At 34.2% G+C, this 20,782-nt stretch overlaps 1 protein-coding gene across 8 annotated transcripts in view; it reads right to left on the bottom strand.

Annotated features, from left to right (window-relative positions):
- PTPRM (protein tyrosine phosphatase receptor type M) overlaps positions 1-20,782 on the bottom strand; it is a 936,902-nt gene that overhangs the window by 134,368 nt on the left and 781,752 nt on the right. For all 8 annotated transcript variants that reach the window (XM_031953603.1, XM_031953648.1, XM_031953697.1 and 5 more), the window contains one exon: positions 2,266-2,353. In XM_031953603.1, coding sequence (XP_031809463.1) covers positions 2,266-2,353 — 88 coding nt within the window. The remainder of the gene's footprint in view (positions 1-2,265; positions 2,354-20,782) is intronic.

The raw sequence follows: 20,782 nt of genomic DNA, 5'->3' as shown, positions 1-20,782 counted from the left end.
AAAGACCTTATTATTGTAGTCTCTTAATAAAAGTCAGTTAGTTATTAGCAAGAGAGAAAATAGTAAATTGTTTGGGAGATTTCATATTTTTTAAATTTCATTATTCTTATAAGATAAACTCTAAGGCCTACACTGTCATACTTGAAAAATTATCATAAGTAAATGAAATGTATTTATACTGCTAAATTCATTAAGCATAACACGTATCTCCTTAGTAATTTTAGTTTGTTCTTTTATTTTGTGTGGAATAAAGCAAAACTGTAGGATGTTAGTGCTTGAAGAATTTCAGAGGATTATGCAATAGAGCCAGAAAAAGGTTAGATTTTCCCACTGCCTAAACTTAGCCTTGAGTCCTGATTTGGTGCCTTTAGACCAAGTCTGCATTAGTTCTGCTAGATCACTAATAGGGTATTACTCTTGAGTTATTTGTGGAATATTGCCATTAACAGAAATAAGTTACAGACACTCTCATGGGACTTGAAAGAGTAATACATAAGCAAGCATTTGATTCATTCATTCAATAGACATTTATTGAATGCCTAAAGTCTGTGATCTTTCTAGGGATTCATAGGAACACAAAAATGAATATTATAATTCCTGCTCCCAAGGAGTATATGTTCTAGTAGAGAGAAGTCAACTTGTATACAAATACAACATTCTGAATGCCCTAACACAATTCTAAGGCAGATAATTTGCTGATTTGCATTAATTTGAGAGTTGTTTCCTACCCAGAGTTGCTCAAACCAAAGAAATATTAGATCTGGACAAAACCAAATGCAAACAGATGATGACTAAGTGCAAAACAGAAATACAAATGGAGTTATCTACAGTTTAGAGACAAGAAAAACTCCATAGCTGGAGACATGTTGGAATGCTTCTGGGAAGAAGGGACATTTTTGCTGGCCCTTGCGGAAGGAGAAAGGTTTCAACAAATAAAGGATAAGAGAGTGAGGTTGGGAGTTGGGGACTGGCATTCTAGGAGTAGCGACAAGTTTTACTTAGGCAAAGCATAGAGTACAAGAAAGACAGGGAAAACCATATCTGAGAGCCCCAAATACAAGGCTAAGGAGTTTATACTATATTTTACAGACAATAATGAAGCTTTTAATGTTTCCAAAGAAGATAGTGATAGCATTAGAACTGTGAATGAGGAAGATTAATTTGTTCAATAGTGTGTAGGTTCATCTATTCTGATGGACAGGAGAGGAGCAGAAATTGAAGGCTGGGAGTCTGATTAAGAAAAATGTTGAAACAAGTGCTTGAATTAGAGTACTGAAAATGAAAATGGAAGGAGGAAAAAAAAAGACAAACTGTTCTAGAGGTAGAGTTCAAAGAATCTGGAGAATTATTGGAAAAGGGAGAACAGTGAGAGAAGACTATAACCCTGAGGTTTGGTTAAGCATGGAAGTTTAGAAAGGTGAATAGTAATACTATCAATTTAAAGTCAAGAAAAGCATCAGATTTTGGGGGAAAAGATGATGAGCTTAGTTTTGGCTATAAAAAAGAATTTGAGGAATTTGTGGGATACGCTGGGAGATATTTATAGCAGAAATCTGGAAATGAAAGTCTGGGATCTTAGGAGAGAGGTAGGGGAAGAGAAGCAGAGAAACTGAGTTAGTAAAAAGCTCATCAATCAGCATCTGAATTCACCTCAGCAACCCTATTAAGAATGAATGAGGTTTGTCTAGTTTTAAAAATACTGGAGTAGCCCTCAGTTCTATTCTCTAGAAATTAGGGATTTCTCAGACAAAACCTTAGCTTCCTTGATATTACATAATGAGATATAATGGGAAATGATTTTACTTTTGTGTTTCAATTTCCTGTCTTTAAAAGGTAGACATTGCAGGCCTACCTCAAACAAATGTCAAAGGGATTGCTTATTTAATGTTTGCACAGTAGTCTGAGCTTCTTGCATAAAGCCATGTCAAAGACATGATTTTTATTTATTTTATTTAGCAAATAGGAGGCATTAGTACTTGTTTATTACTTCTAGGAAGAATTTTCTTCCTTAGCATTTCATTGTTATCAATATTATCCAAGCCTTAAATCTAAAAGTAAACTATGCATAAAAATAAAAGTGCATTGACTTAGAGAGGTATTTCAATGATTTTTCCCTCCTTCTTTAGTATTTACACATATCAACTTCTCTATTAGATTGAGGAGAGTAATTATTCTGTAAAGTCTCCCTGTATGGGGCTGGTGGTCAATCTTATCTGATGCAAAAAGAAAGTTATCCAGAAACACAGTCACACTGTCAACACTTACAGGCAATGATATTCCCATATCTGTTCTTCATTCTGTTCTCATCTTTTTTAGCTGAGTCCCATGGTGCAGACTGCCCTTCAAAGAAACTCTGTAAGAAAGGGAGGAAAGTGATACCCAGAATTACAATCTCTTATAATAAACACTGGAACTTTAAGACCAGAGGATTAAAACAAAAGGTGGAGTACTGGTCAGGAAGGAAATATGACATCCACAGGAATTAGGTGAAGGATCAATAGGGAACATTACTTTTTAAATATTTAATTTAGTTTTCTCTGAACACTGCTTTCCTTCTGTTCTACAAATATAGGCATGAAGTCTCTAGAGGTAAAATCCCCAATTTTCCTGAAAGATTCCAGCAGGATCACAGGATCACATATCTATCCTCCTCAAATATTAACTAGCAGACTACTTTCATTCCATAGATGAGCAAACTGAAGGCCAGATGTTACATAACTTGTTCAAGATCACCTAGGTAATAATTATCAGAGATGGATTATGAACTGTGATTCTAGAGTCAATGCTTTTTTCATTGTACCATGATACAACGAAAATACTTTACTAAAATAAGGTAATCTTGTTCATTAGTAGTCTATCTGATCAATTTATATAATTAGAAAAAAATAGACAACTTATTAAATTTGTTATTCATTTAATACTCTCAATCTTCTAGGAGAGAGAAGAAAAACAAACCTACAAGAGTTCATTCTTCAATTAGCAAACTACAAAAGCAGAGTTTGTTCAGTTTTGTTTTGGGGAGTGAGGAGGTTAGAATACTGGAGGCAAATAACTTATAGTTTTATGATTTCTATGATAAACTTTCAGAATCAGTTTTACTAGAATTCTCTCTTAATTTAGCTTTGGTAAGGTATAGAAACTCATTTATTCAAGGATTTAGGCCTTATTAAAAGGTATAAATCTTTATATTATTAATCAAATGTAAATCTGCCTTTTTGGTTCTAATGAAAAGGCCCTTTTAGCACTTGGCAAATAAGAAAATTAACTTTTTTTTAAAAAAGCTTCCTGGTTTCTGAGCATAAGGGGATTTTCATTTCATTTTTAGTTCATCTCACAGTAAGCATCCTATTCCAAAACCATTGTTTTTCATTCCAGTGCTTTAGGTATGGGAAAAAGAAAGCTATCAGAAAAACTGTCAGTAAGAAAAGACCCTGGGAACTTGCTTCAGCTAACTGGTGTAATCCTTCCTCTCATTCACTGACATCACTACACTCCCTAGTGCAATACTGGAAAGGAGAAAAAAGGGAAAAGAAAGAATGCTGAGAAAATGGATAGAAAGTACATCCTATTTTTTTTTCTTTTTGCAGGGGTGGTGGGGTGGAACTATTAAAATATGGCAAGTTGGACACATGGCCTCACAAATGTCATGAATGCATTCAATCTCATTTTCTCTAGATTGAAGTACTGTTTCATCCCTAACTTTTTTAATCCACTTAGGGTTCTCAAACCATCTTGTCTATTTCAGCTACCATCCAGTGAATAGCTTCATTTTCCTCAACATTCCAAGATATTGGAATGTAATTCCCCTAAGAGCAATATGTAGTGTGCATCTGCCAGTTTCGGGAACAATCCATTTTGTTTTTGATCTTTAAATAGATTTTTATGTATGTATCATGTGGGTGCCTCACATGTGTACCTTATAGCATTCACAACACTTAAAATAGTGACAAGGCTTTGCAGAATTTCACTCAGTTAATTTTTTGTAAAAAAATGAAAAAATAATATTTCCATTTTCTTTCTTTTTTTTTTAGAAGTGGGGAAAGGGGACTCAGTGGAGAGGAAATGGATAGGCTGATAGTCACTAGACACTAGCTTTATTGTCAACCTTATCATCTGTACTTGTATTCATCAAGTGGAGCGTATTTACAATTGTTGCTTTCATCTGCTTTCCTGTTCATCAGAGATCAGGTTAAAATGATAGCAAAAATGAGAACCAAGTGCTTTATAAAATAACCCAATCTAGCTAATTCTGTTCCTATAAGTTAGTCCCAAGCATTTTATCACAAGAACCTTCATAGTAGAGGCGGCCTAGAGGTGCTAATTTGTGTAATATACAAGTTAAAGAAGAAAGTACTTTGACCATAACTATGAATTTAATTCATTGTACAGAGTTAAATTGCCTTCTGTAAATTATGAACCATTTATCTTCGTGATCACAATGACTGTATAGCTTATTGGTAGAGGGATCTGAAATTTTATCATTTTTTTAAAAACAAAGTGGGACAGCCCGACAATTATATAAACTGAAATAAGGTAATGCATAGCATCTTACTATACATTTAGTCCTTTAAATTAAAATTTTGCATTATAAAGGTTAAAAGAGCCTAAAAATTCCTATAATACCAATATAATCAGTAAAGAAAAACACTAATCTATTGAATTAAATCCATGTCATCACAAATATGTAGTCAGGAGGTTTCATTAAAATACTTAATTCCTTCTTGGTTTGCCATAAAAGATGAATTTTTAAAATAACCTTACGGAACCTAAAATCAGGTGCCTTCTTCTGAATAGTTATCTTATGAATAACAGCTATTTTCCAGTCAAGTAATTACTATTATTTGACTTCTTTCATAAGCTTTGAATTCCTTTGAATATTCTGCCACTTAATTGTTAACAATTTAATTTTCCATCTCCTCTACCTGACCTAAAAGTTTTTTAAATTGTTATGGAATAGCACTGATAAAGAGTATGACAGGCAGGAGAAGCACTTGAGAGACTCTGACTTGTTGATTTGATCACTTTGCTATTAGTTAACTTAAAAAGTCAAGCACAGACATTTATGAGGAGATGAGGAACAATACTGCCACTTGCTCCACCAGTTAGAGAGAGCTAGTTAGATCCCTGAAAGCAAAGCCACAGAATTTCTATTTTTTTTTAGACAAGTGCATACTCTATTATGGCCTCATTTACAGAGGTGAGTCCCACATGGTTTTTAGTCAAAAGTAGACTTCTACAAGGTCTTGAATACAAGAAAACTTAAAACATTTACTTTAGTTTGAGCATTTTAATTTAGGTAATGGGCTTACAAAGTTTTTGCAAAAATCATTTTACTTTCAATCACTCTGCAAAGTGGCATCTAAGTATTGCATTTCCATTTTATATATTAGTAAACTGAGTTCCAAAGAGGATGAGTGATTTGCCAAGGGAATACAGCTATTCAGTGATGGAGCCGGGATTCAAGCTTAGCCCTCTCCTCTCTAGTACATCATCTGAGCTGGAAATTAACTGATTCAGCATCCAAGCTTCCCCTTTTAGTCAAGAATGGGATTTTGAAATTCCATATACATGTGTGTATATATATGTATCAGTATATGTATAATGCCTACATCTATATCTAAATCTATATAGTGCCTACTATGTTCCAGGCACTGTGGTAAGTGCATTAGAAATATTGGTTATTTTGATCATCACAGGTCTGTGAGGAAGGGGCTGTTTCCCCTATTTTGCAGTTAAGGAAACTGAGATAAATAGAGATTAAGTGACTTGCTTAAAGGCACAGTTAGTTACGTTTGAGTCAGGTCTTTTTGATTCCAGGGGAAGCTTTCTATCCACTGTGCCACTGCTACAGTTTTAAAAAATTCAGCTTCTCTTTTTAATACGGTTACTTGATTGCAGTGGATAGAACACTAGACTTGGAATTAGAAATGCCTAAAGTCAAATCCCACTTCATACACTTAATAACTTTATGACTTTGTACAAATAACTTAACCTCTTTCGGTTTCAGTTTTCCCATCTGTAAAATGGAGTTAATAATATCTAACTCTCAGGGTTGTTCTGAGGATCAAATGAGATGATATTTGTAAAGCACTCTGTAAATCTAAAAATACTATTAAAATGTTAGCTCTTATTACATTACAAATAAAATTTTTGAATTATGAGTCAAATGATGGACTACTCTCTGAAAATCAGCTAATGATCAGTAATGATCTCTAGTTCTTCTTTGGTCATAAATTCCTTCATTTTCCACAGGTCTGAGAGGTAAACTATCCTATGTTCTTCTAATTTATTTATAATCTCATTCTTTATGCCTAAGTCATGAACTCATTTTGACCTTATCTTGGTGTACGGTGTTAAATGTGAGCCAATGCCTAGTTTCTGCCATACTAATTTCCAATTTTCCCAGCAGTTTTTGTCAAACAGTGAGTTCTTATCCCCAAAGCAGGGATCTTTGGATTCATCAAACACTAGATTATTAAAGTTATTGACTATTTTGTCCTTTGAACCTAATCTATTCCATTGATCAACTAGTCTATTTCTTAGCCAATACCAAATAGTTTTGGTAACTGCTGCTTTATAATATAATTTTAGATCTGGTACAGCTAGGCCACCTTCATTTGATTTTTTTTTCATTAGTTCCCTTGAAATTCTTGACCTTCTGTTTTTCCATATAAACTTTGTTGTTATTTTTTCTAGGTCATTAAAATAGTTTTTTGGGAATCTGATTGGTATAGCACTAAATAAATAGATTAATTAGGTAGTATTGTCATCTTTATTATATTTGCTCGTCCTATCCAAGAGCATTTAATATTTTTCCAATTAGTTAGATCTGACGTGTGGAAAGTTTTTTGTAGTTTTGTTCATGTAGTTCCTGATTTTCCCTTGGCAGATAGATTCCTAAATATTTAATACTATCGGCAGTTACTTTAAATGGAATTTCTCTTTGTAACTCTCACTGTTGGATTTTGTTAGTGATATATAAGAATACTGATGACTTAGGTGGGTTTATTTTGTATCCTGCAACTTAGCTAAAGGTGTAAATTATTTCTAATAGCTTTTTAGTAAAATCTCTGGGGTTCTCTAAGTATACCATCATATTATCAGCAAAGAGTGATAATTTGGTTTCCTCATTACCTACTCTAATTCCTTTAATCTCTTTCTCAACTCTTATTGCCGAAGCTAGCATTTCTAATACAATATTGAATAGTAATGCTGATAGTGGGCAACCTTGTTTCACTCCTGATCTTATAGGGAATGGTTCTAGTTTATCTCCACTATATATGATGCTTACTGATGGTTTTAAATAGATGCTACTGATTATTTTAAGGAAAAGTCCATTTATTCCTATACTCTCAAGTGTTTTAATAGGAATGGATGTTGGATTTTATCAAATGCTTTTTCTGCATCTATTGAGATGATCATATGGTTTTTGTTAATCTAGTTACTGATACGGTCAATTATACTAATTGTTTTCCTAATATTGAACAAGCCCTGCATTCCTGGTATAAATCCTACTTGGTCATGGTGTAATATGCTGGGGATGATTTTCTGTAGTCTTTTGGCTAATATTTTATTTATAATTTTAGCAGAAGATCAGCTAATGAATAAAAACAATAAGCATTTATATTGTGTGAGTGGTTTAAAGTTTGTAAAATACATTACATTTATTTCATTTGATTTAGGTTTTTTATTGTCCCTATTCTATAAATGATGAAACTGAGCCCAGAATGATCATTAGTGATTTGCTCAAGGTAAAATATCTAAAAAGTGTCTGAGTAAGGATTTGAATTCAGATCTTCACAATTCCAAGCCCATTATTTTATTATGTCTCCATATATCCACTATGTTCTATCCACTTAGTTTTCTCAGAGAGGTTTAGCATTAAAAGGTTAGCCAGCAAGTGGTTAAATTTTTGGTTACAGAAACTCAGCAAGAGTGTGGTATAATAAAAAAATATCACACTAATCAGAGGTAGAAGACTTAAGTTCAAATTATAGCTCTAATACTAGTTACATAATCAGAGACACATCATTTAATCTTTTATGTAATTTTGCTTCGTGTTTCATAGGCCTGTGAGAAAATATTTTTTTTTTTGTATATTAAAGTGCCATATCAAAGTGAGTTATCATCATCATCATCAATCAATCAATCAATCAATGTGAGAATAGTGTGTCAGAATAGGGAATATCTACATTATTGAAATCATAGAATTAAGTAAAAGTGTGAAGACCAAGTTAGCACCCTAGATACCTTGGAATCAGTCAGAGTCAGGATAAGCAAAAGTCTTTGGTCTTTATTCTTGGTCTTTAGGGGTAGAAGTGAAGGGAATGGACACAGGATCTCCACGACCTTCTTTCTCCTCGTCTACTGCCAAAGTGACTCTGGCTTGTCTTACTCCACCCCCTAATCCTTCCCACAATTCTCTGTATACACCAAAAGATCAAACTAGTTCAGAATAGCACAGAAGGGCCATTTTCCAAGCATATGCTAATAGAGTATTATGCAATTAGTAATTTGCCTTAAGTGCTTGGTTTTCTGACCCCAGTGCATCACCTCAGATTTTCAGCCCTTTACATAAAGGAAACTTATAAATATGGGGATTTTAAAAAGTGAAAAAAGGGCTTTGGGATCTAAATACTTTGACCCTTCTCTGTAATCTCAGAGGTCTTAGTTCAGCTCTTTGAGTTCCCCCACATCTTAGGTTCTCATAATACTATGATCCTAAGTCCAGTTTTCAGGTTCTGAAATTCTCAGGCTAGAAATCTGGCATGAACTAGTGATGCTATCTATAGGTTACTACAGCAGTTCAGGACCATTACACCATGGACAGTGGCTTCTTAGGATTTCTGCACTGTCCAGCAGTGAATAGTACCTTACACTAAAGATGTCAGACACATCCCTTTTGCTCCTTCCATGTAGGAACGGAGGGGTTTACATGTCCTTGCATGCTGATTATCCCACAGGTGAACATTCAGTAACAAGTAGTCTTTAATGAAAAAAAAAAACAACCCCCCCCCAAAAAAGAGAGAGAACTTATTTCTAGGACCACAATAGCTTAGTTATTTAGTTACTCTCATTTTTATTGCCTCTTCCTCCTCAATGTTCTTTTCTTTTTAATAAATAGAGAAAAGTCAAATTATTTATTAAAAGATTGTTCTAGGATAAGTTTTCTTAGGTCAAGAAGCAAATTTTCTCTTTTAATATTTAAATTGTTTGTGTATATAATATGTGTATTTATATAACTTACTTTATGAAATAGATGTTTCCTAAAAAATGTCAACACAGTACTCTGAATTTTGTAAACGGAATCATTGAAAATGCCCCAGGGAAAATTGATATTTAAAAAATAATATAATAAATCCTTTTATTAAAAAAAAGCAATCATTTCATAATGTATCTTTAAAAACAATTAGGGTTTTCCCTATTTGGTTTACTTCAAGACTTAACAGCACTCTGGCTTTTATGCTCCTTTCACTGGAACTTAGGGCTCCCACCTATGGAACTATGTACTCTGATAGGTGAGCCTTCACCTTATCTTGTCCAGAATGAGCCACTACCCCATTTCCAGGCCATCTACAAACCAAAGCATTCAGCCAAATTCATGTCACACCCAATCCTTCCATGAGTTTCCAAATGTAGCTCTTGTGGTTGTGTGTATATGTGTGTGTGTGTGTGTATCCTTTGAGAATTTAGTCTTAATTCCATGCAACAAAGAAATATCAGAGAAGGACTTTAATGATAAAATATATATTCTAATTTAAATGCCTGACTTTGGTTTAACTTTCTTAATTTTTCTCCTCTCAAAAATTTTGCAAGATAAAGTTCAACTGGAGCAGAGGCATTACTTGAGGGGGGAGGGAGTAGGTGGGAAAGCTCTAGTAAGAAGTTATAGGAGATAGTTATTAAAAGATAAATTAAAATAATAATTGAGGAACTTATTACCTACTATACTAGTAGGTGGTAATGAAAGATAAGACTGAGAGAAAGATGATGATCCCATTATTCTAGCATTCTTGAAATGTTTCACAGAAGGAACTAGATGCAATAGGTATATTTAGACTATGTTTAGTGCTTAGGGTATAGTTTCATTCTGTGGATACAATTTAACACCCCAAGCACAGACTTTCTATTATGAAAAAACATTTTATGTATTTTAGGGATTTTGTTTAATGGGTCTCTCTCTACCTTACATTGAAATTTTCATAAATATACTTGTACTTTTATTCTACTTAATATGTAATTAAAGTATTTTCTCTGGTTACCTTGGTTCCTCCATTCGGGGAAAAGGCAGTGAACCTGGGAACCACTCACAAAGAGTAATAAGTCTATGAAACAATAAAAATGAAACAAGACAAGCTTCACTGAATATCAACGACTCCTGCACTTTAAGGAGCTGCATTCTCCATGGGCTCGGAACACAAGGAAATTGAACATCCCACATATAGTCATTTTTTCCCCTGAATAAGAAACATGTTTTTGTGATTCAATAACCTCCCCCCACCATCACCCCTCACACCACCATCATTTTCCACAGGATGTAATTATACATCACAGTAGCCCACCTCGAGAGAATGTTACTCTGAAATGATGCAGAGTCTTTTAAAAATGCCACAGCTCCCAGATATTAAAAAAGAAAAAAAAAGTCTGCTCACTAGAAAAGCTGCCAAAGAGAAGGTTATCCAGGTCAAGGCTGCATATAATGTACAGCATGCTTCTCAGGCAGCCCAGGTCGAGTTTTAGAAGCTTTTGGAATGGGATTTTTCCTCCTTTTTTCCACATGAATAAAATCATTCACATAAAATGACTAAAACAATCACCCTGAAAGACAGAAGATGAACTTACTGGTTCCTCCAGAATCTCTGAACTTCTTTTGTATTCCCTACATTTTCTCCTTTGATTATTCCAAGAGTTCTGTGCCATTAGTTATTTAGATGTTGCTTCTTGCTCTAGCCCTGAAGCCCCTAAAAACATACCACAGCACTAGACCCAGGACACAGGTTGGTGTGTTAATGGGAAGGTGACTGAAGGAGGGTGTACCCAGGAATCTTGACATTCACTTAGGATTGGGAGCCAGGAGATTCGCATTCTCATTTAAGCTGTGCTCCTAATAAATTGTATAATTTAATCTCCTTGGGCTTCAGTTTTTTTTATTGGTAAAATAAGAGCAGTGAGCTAAATAATTTGAAAGTTCCTCCCAGCTCTATCATTTTATGATTCTCTGACTCAAAAAACTGGTCAAACAATTTGAACTCTGGGGGCCCAGAAAGGATGTGAATGCATGAGTTGTTATAGCTAAAGATACATTTTCACAAGAAGAACACAATGACTATAAAACACCACTTATGACACCTTTGAGCTCCACCACTTCCAAACTCAACCATAGCAAGCTTAATCATTGAGTTTTGCAAATTTTATTTTTTAATGCAAAATTTAATGCGCCTATGAGCAATCATTTGTTTTGGCCTGCAAGTAAATCAATCAACAAGCAAGTATTAAATTCCTGTGATGAGCCAATTCTGATGTAATTTAAGGACAAAATTGAAATCAGTCCTGCTCTCAAGATTACATACTATTGAAGGGAGAAGGTAGAGACAAGTAAATATGTTTAAGACATAGACAAAATAACTGTAAGTTAGGGTATTTTGGGGTAGAAAAGGCTTTACCAGCTGAAAAGATCTTATTTTGTAGAAGATAGTGTTTGAGTTGAATGTAGAAGGAAAGTAGGGATTCTAAGAAACAAGTTAATAGCAATAGCATTCTAGAGATGGAGGATAATTTAAGCAAAGGCATGGCCTATCCAGTATGAGGAACAATTAGGAGGCCAGTTTAGCTGGACCATAGTACGTGAAAGGGAGAAAAGTATACAAGGTATTTGGGCAAGTAGATTGAAGCCAACTTGCAAAGGGCTTTAAAGGACAAAGAAAGGCATTGTAGAGGCAATGAGGATACAGTGGAGTTTATTGAGTAGATAATGATATGATCAGATTTGTGCTTTAGGAAAATCATTTTGTTAGCTAAATGCAAGATGGATAAGGGAAGGAAAAGCTCTGAGGCCAGGAGAACAATTAAACCAGAAAACTATTCAGATAAATAAAATCACAAAAAAGAGTTATATGAAGGAAGATAACTATTTAACCTACATAGCTAAACCAATTGTATTCTAAATCCTATTTAAAAAACAATAACCCAAGACTGATTAGGAATACAATAATCATTATATTTTAGACAGCAGATGTGAGAAAAATCTATATTAGAATATCTCCAAATTTCCCATATTAAGATAAAAGGTTCAGAAGAACTAGGTTTGAAAAGGTTCTCAGTAAAAGCAAAGTTCACTGATTGGACTACTTATGGATTCCAGAAGATACTATGCTAATCTATTTGCTTGGTGATTGAATTTGATTGTGTCTAACCAGACAGGAGAAAGAGCAGTGAAGAGTAGACAAACTGAGTGGAGGCTACCTTATCCTTCCAGTTCATGTCATTTCTCACTGATTAGACTCAAGAATGTCATAGGGTTAGCTGAAAGTAATTTTGTGACAGTCAGAATTCAGTTAGAGGAAGCCATGGGGGTAGTTAAGATCAGAAAACGAGCCATGCACAGCTAGGGGGTTGGTTTTAATGGAAACCAGTCATTAGAGATAGGGGAAGTCAATTAAAATAAACTCCAGTTTCTTACTCTTGCAAGTAAGAATCAAAGCTCAGAGCAAAACTGCTGGGGGAGACTCCGCAAGCCTGGAACTGTGATACTACTTGAAAGAAGGATATGAGCTTCCTGGATGGGCACCAACACAGATCTCCAGATCTGAACCCTAAGATAATTTGTTTTAGTTATTGCTCTGAATGATGTTTATAGGGAAAATGACATCTCTGCTTCATTAAAAAAGAGGTAAATGCAGTTAAGAGAATGAATTGGTATCTATTAGGGGACACTCTAAAAGAAATCTTGTCCGAAGTCATAAGCTAAAAGGAACAAGGAGCAATAATCTAGTGGCTCAAGGAAGAAAATGCCCTCCAACTGAACAAAGCAGTTAAAAGTGCCATTTTGTTGTGAAAGTAAGAAAAAGAAATGGCTGCTCAAGTGGAATAAATTCCTTGCATATACATGGCACTAGAAATGGCAAGAATCAATGAAAGCCCCTCAGAGATGGCACCCAGAAGAGGAAAGGTCCTTCTTCAAAGGCACTTAAAGACAATTGATTCAAATGCCTTTGTTGGCTCTCAGAACCACTAAGGGTTTACCACTTTTATTTCACAGAATAAGCAATTTTTATTTCTCTTCTAATGCACATATGACCATATTTCATGATATGATTTGTTATCAGTCACAATTATAAACTAATTTCTTTTCCCTTTGTATCTACCAAAGGGCAGTGGCCTAAAAAGGCAATTATAGCTAACAACTCTCAGAAGAAGAGCATCTTTAGAAGAGAGGGCTACAAAAACATCTGGAGAATAAATCAAAATTGCATGCAAATAGTCTTTGGAAGAAGCAAGTCATTGTATAGAACTTTCAACAACAGATTTCATTGCTCCTTTCCTAAGAGAACAATAATTTTTAAGGAGTTTCTATAGTTTTAGAATTCTTAGTGAGGTATTCCTTCATTTATTCATAGCTATTACAAGGTCACGTAGGTTATATATCATATTGATAGTCAACAAACATTTATTAAATGCCTACTATGTTTCAGACAGTGTCCTAAGTCCTGGAAATACAAAGAACGGCAAAAACCAGTGCCAGATATCAAGATGCTTTCCAAAACGTGTAACATGCCAATAACTGTGTACAAATTACATACACACACATATATAAAACTGGAGGAAATCTCAGAGGAAAAGTACTAAGATTAAGGAGAATTAAGAAAAGCTTATGGATGAAGGCTTTGGCTGAACCACGAAAGAAATCAGGAGAGTACATATTCACATGCTGGGATAGTTAGGCAATAAACATTTACTAAGCTCCTACCAAGTGTCAGACACTAAGTTCTGGGCATATAAAAAGAAAAAAAAAGACAATTTCTGCTCCTGGGGAGTTTACAATCTAATACATAAAACAATAAGTAAACAGACATTTACCAACAAGAAGGAAAGATAGGAAATAAGAAAATTAAAATTGACATTGGAATTGAGCTGTTGGGAAAGACTTCCTGTAGAAGATAGGATTTTTGTTCAAACTTGAGAGATTGGAACTGTGATTTAATTGGTCTAGGGAATTCAAGTCAGTATTTTATTTTTATTTATTTATTTTCAATTTTTTATCTTAGAGACTTGCTGAGGCACTTACTGGCTAATTGACTTGACTAGAGTCACACATGCATCATGTGTAAGAGGAGGAGCTTAAACTTAATCTCCCTGGCTTTGAGGCTAGCTTTCTATCTACTACTCCAGACTGCCTTTCTACATCTATGTATCAAAAACTTAAAAAAAAAAAAAAAAACGATTCCAACTAGTCCTTGTTGAATTTCTTTATGATATCAAAAAGTAAAAAGAACTTTTGTTATTACTATTTAATATATCATTTTCAAATTCACTGTCTCTTGTTCTAGGTAATTCCTTTTCACACCATTAAAAAAAAATTTAAATGGATTCTTATTAGGATTCTTTGAGTGGACTTAGAAATACGACACAGCTGTTCAGTGCTTATGCTTTTACACTTTTCTCCCAGTACATAAATGAAGTGAATACCTCTTTAAGAGAGAGAGAGAGAGAGAGAGAGAGAGAGAGAGAGAGAGAGAGAGAGAGAGAGAGAGAGAGAGAGAGAGAGAAAGAGAGAGAGAGAGAGAGAGAGAAACTTCTATGCTACTTTATGGAAACAAGTCAAATTTCCTCATTTACTTATATTTTTTAAAAAAATCCTATCATGAAAGATCCACAAAATGTGATTGGAAATCTAAGAATACCTCTTTAGAGATGACAGGTCTGAAAATGAATAGGTGCAGCAGAAGGAATTTTAATTCAAGGTTTTGACTCTTTTTCTGACATCTATTCATTTATGGAGAGCCCATCACCATAGTCCCCAGGCTCATTCTGTATTACCCAAGTCATCAGGAAAAAGATCAACATTTAGAAGTGAGAATTATTTCAGAAGTTTAGAAAGCAGTTTAGGAAATGGCTTTTCCAAAAGCCTTTAGTAAAAAAAAAAAATCATCATATTTTAACCTATCTTAGAAGAAATGTTTTGGAAAGAAATATGTACAATGTTATAAAAGAAAAAATGTTTTATTGAAAATTTAAAATATTGTTACCACAGTCTTTTAAGAAACATGTTATATTGGGGAGTGGGATAGGAATTAACCCTTTAACTCAGAAAATTATGTTTAAAAATAAAATTTCTCATCCAATTATGTAGGATAGTACATTTTAAATTTATGGGTCATATTTCCCATGAAGAACACACTGGGATTCAATCTATGTCTATTTGCATGGTGGGCAAAGGTTTTGAGAATCACACCGATGAAAATTTTCACTCAAAGCAATTAAAAAAGTCTTAGCTTCAGGTCTGTGTGATTGGAGTGGCTCATATTTCTTACTGAAGCAGACTGCCTAACCATATAGCTATATATAGTCACTCTTTCAGTGTCCTCTAATAATTTTCATATTTCATAGTGTTTCATGTATATTAAAATAGAATTATAGAATTTTTAGGGTTCAAAGAATAATAAATATCATAAATCCTCATAACATTTCTGGATAGAAAAGATTACAAGCAATTGACCCATATTTACTTTGTTTGACTTCAAGTCAATAAACATATTAACCACTACTATAGGCAGAAGAACTAGGCTAGGCATTGAGTGAGTCAGGAAAATAAGATGCAATACCTTTAGGAAGTTGATAATGCAGCTGAGGGATCTAAACATGAAAACTGATATTTATGAGAAAAGAGCTATGTAAACCTTAGAACATTATACAAATGTATGCTGCTATTTTTATTATGTAAAATGGAGCATAATTTTGTGATAATAGTGATAACATTTTGTATTTAAATAGCATTTTAAAGCCTGTAAAGCACTTTATAATTATAATCTCATTTATCTTCATGACAGCCCTGGGAGGTAGGTGCTATTATTATCCCCATTTTACAGATGAGGAAACTGAAACAGAGAAAGGTTAAGTGATTTTCTTAGGCCCATAAAGGTAGTAAACATCAAAGACTGGATTGATTCTATTTATTGCACCACTTAGCTACCCCACCAAGATATAAAGATATAGGAAAAATATGACTGAATTAAGCCCTCAGAGGCTAGGTGACTCAATAGTTATATTAAATCACGTTGCCTTTAGGGGCAAATATATATATATACCAAGGGATTTGTGATTTCTCAGCTCAAAATACAAATTTTTGAGTTTCTAAACAGATGTACTTATATTAAAAGGGCCACAGATTTGACAAATTAAAGAGATAAATATACTTTGAACAAAAGTCAACTGATCCTTATTTTTTTTTAAAAATTCTAATCTTAATATTTGAAACTTTAAAAATATACTGCATTATTTTCAATCATGTTCTCTTATCCAATTTTTAGACTATCTTATTATGGTATTATAATATAAACATAAAGTATTCATTAAACATTTAATGTGCAAGGAGTCATGTAATGCAAGGATTTGGGAATCTAAAATTTAAATAACACCTAACATTTAATCCTTATGGAGTTTATAGTCTAGGGAGTAATGGGGAGAGACAAAAATCTATACAGTTATACAATATAATATTAGGGGCTAAGTGCATTAGGGGGTTGGAAAATAATGTATGTGAGATCTGAGATAGAAGGTCATTACTGAGTAGGGAGTGATAAGAGAAGGATTCATAGAGGAGATTTCATTGGAAACTATTTTAAAAGATAGAGAGGAATTCAACACATGAAAAGGTGAAAAGAGGGTCTCTTAGGCATCTGAAATGGCATGAGCTAATGGAGAAAAGTCAGAGACTTCATGGAAGTGGAATGCATTTCAGTTTGGCTAGAGAAGAAAACGTTTTAAGGAGAGTAATATGAAATATGGTTAAAAAAGAGAAAAGGTGCTCTTGGGTAGCAGATTAGAGAAATAATGCTAATAAATTACTTCAAGTATATTGAAATGACAGTGGATCCTGTTGCTATATTTTGTACTTACAACACAGGAAAAGCCAGATAGAACTCCCACTATTTATTTAGAATGATAATGTGCAGAGAGAATGCCAATTAAGCTTAAGTGAGTCAAGGTCACATTATATAAGGAAGTTGCCAAAAGTTGTGTTTGGAATATGCTAGTGCTGAGAGAGAGAGTGAGAGAGTGAGAGAAAGAGAGAGACAGAGAGACAGACACAGACACAGACACAGAGAGAGACAGAGAGAGTTAGAGAAAGACACACACAGAGAGAGACAGACAGAGACAGAGACAGAGAGAGAGAGAGAGAGAGAGAGAGAGAGAAATTATCCCAAAGCAAAAAATTTGAAAAAAAAAAATATATATCATCTTAAACTCTTTGGGTGGATGTTCTTTTTTCTGATTTAGAACCATGGAGTAGAGAATTACCCTAAAATATTAATGCTCTCTAGGATACTTGAGAACCAGATGACAAAAACTTTGGTCAGGGCCAGCAGTCCTGAGTGACTATAAATTAAACTGACTACTAAAATCAACTCTGGAATATAAACAGCAAAGCACAACAAAGTCCTCAGTTGAATCTTGTGACAATCTATGGGTCAGAAACCAGAATGTAATTCTAAATTCTCAAAACAATAACAAAGGGAGTGCTGGTTCAGCAAACTAAATTCTTGGAAGTTTTATGTGGCTTGGATCTTGGAAAAAAAAAAAAGGATGTGAGATAAGAAAAGGACAAATTGCTGCCTCACTTAATTCCAACTGTATAAACATCATTCTGGTGACATCATGATAAACTATGAAACTGGAGAACCAAGCTGTTTCTGGGGCTAGAAGAATGTATATTTGCATATCTCTATGATGCTATTAACTTGTCATAGTTTTTTCATGTATAAAATGAAAACATTTTCTAACTTTGTGACCCTAAGCAAGTCACTAAAGTCTGTTTGCCTCATTTTTTCATCTGTAAAGGAAATGGCCAATCACACCGGTATCTTTGCCAAGAAAATCTGAAAAGGAGTCAAAGATCAGGCATGACTGCAAAATGACTGAACAACAAGAAGAATGAAGAAGTTGGACAAATAAATGGACTCTCTTCTCCACTTTCCTCCATTAAACTAAAAAAAAGTCTGATCCTATGGTGCTGTTGCTACTGTAAATCAAGTCTATCAAAAGGGTTGATGATTTCAGGACATTTGTAAATAAGGATTAACCTAAGGCAGATCCAAGATGGCAGAGTAAAGATAGGAACTCGCCCAAACTCTCTCAAATCGCTCCATAATCCTTTAAATAATGACTCTAAGCAAATTTTAGAGTGTCAGAATACCCCAAAAGATAGATTAAAATATTTTCAGCCAAAAAGAATTTAGATTGTCAGCAGGAAAAGTCTGTGGACCTCGGGTGGAAGCCTAGCAAATAATCCCAGGGCAGGCTGCAACCAGAGCAATCTTAGCTCCAGCCCTGGCCCAGCCGACCTGCCCAGGCTCCAGCCCCAGCCTCAGTGTCAGCAAGATGAAGCTGCAGTAGTACTAGAGATAATTGTAAAATTATGGGTTTATCTTAAAGTCATGATTTTAAAAGAGCCTGTACATCATCTTTCAAGAAATTATCAAGGAAAAGTGTCCTGAATTCTAGAGTTAGAGAGTAAAATAGAAATTGAAAGATTCTACCAATCCCCTTCTGAAAAAGCTCTCAAAATGAAAACTCCCAGAAATATTATAGCCAAGTTCTGGAACTCCTAGGTCAAGGAAAAAATATTATATGTATCCAGAAAGAAACAATTCAAGTATAGTGAAGATATAGTCAGGATAACACAATATTTAGCAGCTTCTACATTAAAGGATTGGAGAAGTTGGAAAATGACTTTCCAGAGAGCAATGGAGCTAGGATTACAACCAAGAATCACTTACCCAGCAAAACTGAATGTAATCATTCAGAGGAAAAGGTGGTCATTCAATGAAATAGAGGATTTTTAAATATTTGTGATGAAAAGATCATACATGAATGGAAAATTTTATTTTCACATACAGGACTCTGGAGAAGCATAAGAATAATCAGGAAAGTGTTATCATAAAGAACTTAACAAGGTTTATTATCTGTTTACATCCTTACTTAGGAGGATAATACATGTGACTCATTAGAACTTTCTCATTATTATGGCAGTTATATGAACTTCTGTACATATAGAAAGAGGGCACAGATATGAGTTGAGTATGAAAGAATAATACTTTTTTTTTTAAAGTGTGAAATTAAGGGGTGAAAGAGGAATATACTAGGAGAAAGGGAAAAGACTGGTGCAAGTTATTTGCCATAAAAAAGAGACAAGAAAAAGGTTTTACAGTAGAGGGCAAGACTAAGAGGAGAAAGGGAGAAAGTGAACTTTACTCTCATCAGAATTGGCTCAAAGATGAGATAGCATACATGCTAAATAGAGGTATAGAAATCTCTTTCACCTTGCAGGAAAACAGGAGGGGAATAAGATATGGGAGGGGGGCAGGATGATAAAAGAGAGGCCTTATTGAGGTAGGAAGTGGTCAGTACCAAAACACTTTTGAGGAGGGACTAGATGAAAGGAGAGAGAGAATAAATGGGGAGGGGGGAATATAGTTAGCAATAGTAATTGTAAAAAAATAATTTTGAAGTAAATTTCTCTGATAAAATCTCATTTCCTAAACATAAAGGGAACTGAGTCAAATTTATAAAAAATAAGAGCCATGTCCCAATTGATAAATGATCAAAAGATATGATCTCTGCCTAAGGGGCTATAAATTAATACATATCCTTTGATCTAAGAACACCACTATTTGGCATGAATACCAAAAGAGATTTGGGGGGGGGGAGGGGAAGGAAAATAACTTATGTATAGCCAAAATACAGCAGCTCTCTTTTCAGGGCAAAATAATTGAAAATTGAGGGAATGCCCATCAATTGTGGAATGGCTCAATAACGTGTGTATATGGCATATGTTTGTGATGAAATATTGTTCTATGGAAAATGATGAGCAGGATGCTCTCAGGAAGGAAGAAAAAACTGGAAAGCCCTCATGAACTCAAGCAAAGTGAAATGTACTGTATTCAAAGTAATAGCAATTTTCCAGGATGACCAGCTGTGAATAACTTTACTATTCTCAGTAGTACAATCATCCACAACAACTCTGAAAGACTTATGGTGAAAAATCCTATCCATACGCAGAGAAGGAACTGATTGTGTCTGAATACAGACTGAAGACAAATGGAAACATTCTCTCTCTCTCTCTCTCTCTCTCTCTCTCTCTCTCTCTCTCTCTCAATTTTTCTTGAGGGTTTTTATTTTCATTAGGGTAGGAGATCTATTTTTTCAAAATTTGATTTTTATGGAAATGTTTTACATAACTTCACAAGTGGTTTCTTAATTGTGGGTGGGTATAAGGAAGAGAACCTAGAACTAAAACATTTTAGAAACAAATGTAATTTTTTTGGTTTTGTTTTGACTGTAACTGGGGAAACATTAAATAAATAAGCAAAGACTTCAGGGGAAAAAGTTTTTTAAAAAAAGGAAGTGGAAAAAAATAAGGCTTAACCAAATTTATAGCCGAAAATCCAAGGAAAAAAAATCAATATGTCAGCAGCTCATCTTGATGAGAAATCAGTTTTTATACCAAGAGTAACCGTAATTTGCATTACAAATGTGCAAGTCTTCAATGATACTTACAATGGGA

Source organism: Sarcophilus harrisii, chromosome 1 (assembly GCF_902635505.1).
Source record: "Sarcophilus harrisii chromosome 1, mSarHar1.11, whole genome shotgun sequence".
NCBI lineage: Eukaryota > Metazoa > Chordata > Mammalia > Dasyuromorphia > Dasyuridae > Sarcophilus > Sarcophilus harrisii.
The sequence above is the reverse complement of the archived record's forward strand: the minus strand, read 5'-3'. Positions and strand labels throughout refer to the sequence as shown.